This window comes from Trichechus manatus, unplaced genomic scaffold, assembly GCF_000243295.1.
Source record: "Trichechus manatus latirostris isolate Lorelei unplaced genomic scaffold, TriManLat1.0 scaffold00069, whole genome shotgun sequence".
Taxonomy (NCBI): Eukaryota; Metazoa; Chordata; class Mammalia; order Sirenia; family Trichechidae; genus Trichechus; species Trichechus manatus.
Window position 1 is genome coordinate 6,840,142 of NW_004444005.1, and position 5,273 is coordinate 6,845,414.

General features: G+C 49.0%; 1 protein-coding gene across 1 annotated transcript in view; it reads left to right on the plus strand.

The window, feature by feature from the left end:
- Window positions 1-5,273, plus strand: part of ARHGAP8 (Rho GTPase activating protein 8) — a 54,933-nt gene that overhangs the window by 31,108 nt on the left and 18,552 nt on the right. Inside the window, exon 6 of the mRNA XM_012556561.1 lies at window positions 162-272. Within this exon, the coding sequence (XP_012412015.1) occupies window positions 162-272 (111 nt within the window). The remainder of the gene's footprint in view (window positions 1-161; window positions 273-5,273) is intronic.

Sequence of the window (5,273 nt, forward strand, 5' to 3'; positions counted from 1 at the left end):
CGCGTGTGTGTGTGATGGGGATGTGCCAGTGCACGCACGTGTGTGTGCACGTGTGTGTGATGGAGATGTGGCCGTGGCCGTGGGCGTCTGAGCTGTCAGGCCTTCTGCAGACGTTCCTGGAGCGTCGGGCCCCCCAGCATCTGCCTCTGTTGTGTCCGCAGGTACGACGAGAAGCTCCGGAACCTGCCCAGGGGCAGGCCGCCCCCTCCGACTAAGACGCCTCCGCCACGGCCGCCCCTGCCTACCCAGCAGTTTGGCGTCAGTCTGCAATAGTAAGTGAGCCCCGGAAGTGACCTCTGCTCCTTCCTTGGACCATGGTGCTCCCGTGTCCAGGGAAACATCCTCAGACCTTTGGCACCACAGCTGAGCTAACCCTGCAGGACAACGAAGTGCAAGTGTGTTGGTGAGGCTGGTGCTTGCTGTTCTCTGTGTGTGTGCATGTGTCTGGGCACCTGTGTGCAGAGAACCGGGGGCCGGGGGTCCTCGCCCAGCTCCCAGCTTTTGTGATGGGGTGGCCTCTGCACCCTCAGGCCCACTGCCTTCCAATGAAGCATGACCATGTGACATGCTTTGGCTGTTGAATGGGGGCAGAGGTGGGGCGTGTTCCCACTCAGACACACACCCACTCACCTTCACTTAAGAGGCGTTTTGTAAGCACTCTGTGAGTAAATTAACAAGAGAACACGGTATGTGTCCGATAGAATGTTTCCCCCAAATATAACTGCAGCAAGTGTCACAACAGGGTGCTTCCTTCTCAGTCTGTAAAAATCGAGACAACGTGCTGACGGACCCACTCCTTGGTCCTCACCCCTCCCCACCAGGGAATGTGCCTGCAGTGACCATGGGCCCCTGCGGGGGCGCTGGTGAGAACGTGGCTGAGCCAGCGCCCCAGGGTTTTCAAGCGGTCCCGCAATGGCCACTCTCCCAGTTTTGGAGGCTTCTGCACGTGGGCTCTGCTTTCAGTCTGCCGGGCACCCTCCTGGGCGTAATGATCCGTGTTTCCACTGTGGCCGTGCCTGCCTCAGCCAGCTGAGGGTTCCATCATCAATTTCTAAGCCTGATAACTCTAACAGTGATTTTCAGGCTACCTCTCTTGTTGTTCAGAGCCCTAGTGGCGCAGTGGTTAAGAGCTCGGCTGCTAACCAAAAGGTTAACAGTTGGAATCCACCAGCCGCTCCTTGGAAACCTTATTGGGCAGTTCTACCCTGTCCTATAGGGTCTCTAGGAGTCAGAATTGATTCGACACAGTGGGTTTGGTTTTGGCAACGGGTATCTTGCTGTTCAGAAGCTGTACTTCTGTCTTCTTGTATTCGAACAAACTTTAAAAATGAAAAACAAAAGCAGAAAAAAACCGCCTAGCTCGCGGACTTCGAAAGCCTGAGTAATACTCAATGCCGTGGAGTCCATTTCAATTCATGGCGACCCCATGTGGTACAGAGTAGAACTGCCCCATAAGGTTTTCTTGGTTGTAATCTTTACAGAAAGAAGCCCTGGTGGTGCAGTGGGTAAGCACTCAGCTACGAACTGAAAGATTGGCTGTTCGAACCCATCTAGTCACTCCTAGGGAGAAAGACCTGGCGATCTGCTCACATAAAGGTCACAGCCTAGAAAAGCCTATGAGGCAGTTCTACTTTGTCAGATGAGGTCGCCATGAGTGGAAAATCGACTCAATGACACCTAAAATCTTCAAGGAAGCAGGTTGCCAGGCCTTTCTTCTGCTGTACTGCTGGGTGGGTTCAAATTGCTGACCTTTAAGTGAGTCGTCGAGCACAAACTGTTTGCAACGCCTAGGGACCTGGGTTGTAGGGACTTGGGTTAAGTGTGAAGGAAGGTTGAGTAATTTCTGTCACCCTCCTGGCTCCATGAATGTCACCAGGGACACCTTTGTTCTTGGGTTCTGAGCAAGTACCTTTCAGGATGTGGTGGCGCAGCGTTTGAACGCCTGGGCTGTCAGTTTGCAGATGGAAGATGGGTATTAGAAACGTCCCTTGTAGACTTTCTGCTTTAACTGTCATCTTGCCGTGACTCATGCCTGTCCCAGGGCCAGCTGTAATTGTCAAAATCCATTCATTATGACTTTAGGGAACGATGTGTATCATTAGGCAATGTTTTTAAAAAAAAAAATTCTGTGTGCCACTTTGAGAGATAAGCCATGAGATTGCCTCTTTAAATAAATATTTTATGCTGTTTCGTTACAAGCGACTATAATAAAGTGGCAATAAACATATTAAATAAAGCACCAAATATGTAATTTGTTTGGACTATGAATGAACGAAAGTCATTAAAATTCATCACTGAGTCCTATTCACAAATGTTAATTTGCTGAGTTAAGTTCAAAAACACACAACAGAAAGCTAGCACCTTAGAACGAGCTAATTAAGTTAACATATTAAGGGGAAGGCAAAGATGTAAGAGGTCTTTCTTGCTTGCGATCCCTGAAAAGGGAGAATGGAGACGCACGTGTGGCTTTAATCTGTGCCCTATCTGGGCAGCTGTGGGGTTGTGGAAAGAAGATGGGGTCTGCTTGGGGTTCGAGAGTAGGGGGAGGTCCATGTCTGAGCTCTGGCACTTTCCAGGTTTGGGAAGTTGGGCAAGTGACTTGTCGCTCTAGTTATTTTTCCTGTGAACTGGAGGTGAAACCCTGCCCAGCTCACCTCCAGGGCCGGGGGGCTTAAAACTAAGGTGTACGGACACTTTGAGTCAGTTCCTTATTCCTGCTTCAGAGTCCCCTCCTCCAGGAAGACTTCCCTGATGACTCCTCGCAGACTGGGATGTTAGCTGCGCTTGTGGCCCTTGTGTGTGATTCTACTCTGTAACACATGGGGTCGCCAGGAGTCAGAATGGACTTGATGGCAACAGTTTTGGTTTAAGGTTGTTTAGGTGAAATTTCTTGTATCAAGGTGAGCTCCAGCAGGGCCAGGGAGATCAAATATACTACTTAGACCCTAGATGAGATTTGCGTTTGCTTATGTTAAGCCTTGTGTTCCATTAAAACGAAAATGTTTGCCATGGGCTATGCTTTCATTTTTATTTTCGTGATGGTCTCCATTGTTAATGGAGCCCTGGTGGCGCAGTGGTTAAGAGCTCGGCTACTAACTGAAAGGTTGGCAGTTTGAATCCACCAGCGGCTCCTTGGAAACCCTATGGGGCAGTTCTTCTCTGTCCTATGGGGTCGCTGTGAGTTGGAGCGTGTTCTTCCCTTTCGGTGATCCATCTCCAGGTCTTTGCACATGTCATTATAACACTCTGTCTTCTCGAGGCGCCCTTTGAAATCTTCTATTCAGCTCTTTTACTTCATCATTTCTTCCTTTCGCTTTAGCTACTCGATGTTCAAAAGCAAGTTTCAGAGTCTCTTCTGACATCTATTTTGGTCTTTTCTTTCTTTCCTGCCTTTTTAATGACCTTTTGCTTTATTCATGTCTGATGCCCTTGATGTCATTCTACAACTGGTCTGATCTTCAGTCATTAGTGTTCAACGCGTGAAATCTATTCTTGAGATGGTCTCTAAATTCGGATGGGATATACTCAAGGTCGTACTTTGACTTTTGTTGACTTGTTCTAATTTTCTTCAGTTTCAACTTGAACTTGCATATGAGCAATTGAAGGTCTGCCAAAAGAACGAAGAAATCTGTCTTGGAAGAAGTACAACCATGCTCCTTAGGAGCAAGGATGGCGAGACTACATCTCACATACTTTGGACATGTTGTCAGGAACGATCAGTCCCTGGAGAAGGACATCATGCTTGGTAAAGTAGAGGGTCAGTGAAAAAGAGGAAGACCCTCAATGAGATGGATTGACACAGTGGCTGCAACAATGAGCTTCAGCATAACAACGATTGTGAGGATGGCCAGTGTTTTGTTCTGTTGTACATTAGGGTCGCTCTGAGTCGGAACCAACTCCATGGCACCTAACAACATCAACGATGTGAGTCAGAATCAATTCGTTGGCAGGGGGTTTGGTTTTTCTTCCCATGGTTAATAACGATACGTGGCGTATTCATGTCCTAAGGCTGCTCTAACAAAATAGCACAAACTGAGAGGCTCTTGAGAACAGAGCTTTATTCGCCCACCGTTCTGAAGGCTAGAAGTCTGAATTGAGGGCTTCGGCAGGGCCGTGCTCTCCCCGAAGGCTCTAGGGGAAGCTCCTTCCTTGTCTTTGTCTGGTGTTCCGGGGCTTGCCCTGCAGCCCAGCTCAGTGGTCACGTGGTTGTTCTTCCTCTGTCTTGTGTCCTCTTTCATAGGACACATGTTGACTGACAGCATCGCAAAGACCCTATTTCCAAACAACAACAACTGAAAGGTTGGCGGTTCGAACCCACCCAGCAGCTCCTCGGGAGGAAGGCCTGGCGATTGGCTTCTGCAGAGATTACAGCCGAGACAACCCTATGGGGCAGTCCTACTCTGGGACTGCTGTGAGTCAGAATGGACGCAATGGCACCTAACACAACAATGTTCGTATTGTTTTCAGCTGGCAAGTGGCAGAGCAGGGGTCAGATGTGCTCTGACTCTGGAGCCATTCTCCCTCAGTCCAGCACAGTCTCAAATATGCCGCCTCAGGGCGGGAATGTTCAGCAGATGGGGAAAGCGGAGAACAAACATGTAAAGTGGGGACCCGGGGTGGGGGGCAGGGGCCCCGACTTCAGATCCTTGCTTTGCCACCTTGAATGGTGTGTGTGTGTGTCTGAGTTTCTAGGCCTGTGTGGGGGAGGGACATTTTTATACATGTATTTTAAAGTTTCCTTACATGAATCTGTATCGGATTAGCACAAGAGAGAGACTGTGTGTGTTGCAAGCCAGGTGGGGGTAACATCAGGCCAGGTTTTCAGCTGCATTAACATCCTGTCCAGAGCTCCTGGTTCTGCCCTCATGACAAACCTTCTCACCCTTCTGAGTGAGCCTTCCTCTGCGCACCTCCCTCTGTCTGAATGCCCTTGTCTCTTTTGTCCTCCAGCAGGCTCCTACTCATCCCTAAAAACCCAGCTCAGAAGATGCCTCCTTGGAAGCACTCCGCCCAACCCCCAGGTCTCTGCTGTGTCTTATACCTTTGCTGGAGCTCTCAGACACTGCGCTATCATTTTTACTATTTGTACCTCTTTTTCAGCCACCCAACTATCCACATGTGAGGGCCGGCCTCATCTTGCTCTCTAGACGGCTCTCAGTCTTGTGTTTTATTTATTTATTCATTTTATTGTACTTCAGGTGAAGGCTTACAGAACAAATAGTTTCTCATGAAACAGTAGTACACATGTTGTTTTATGACATTGGTTAACAACC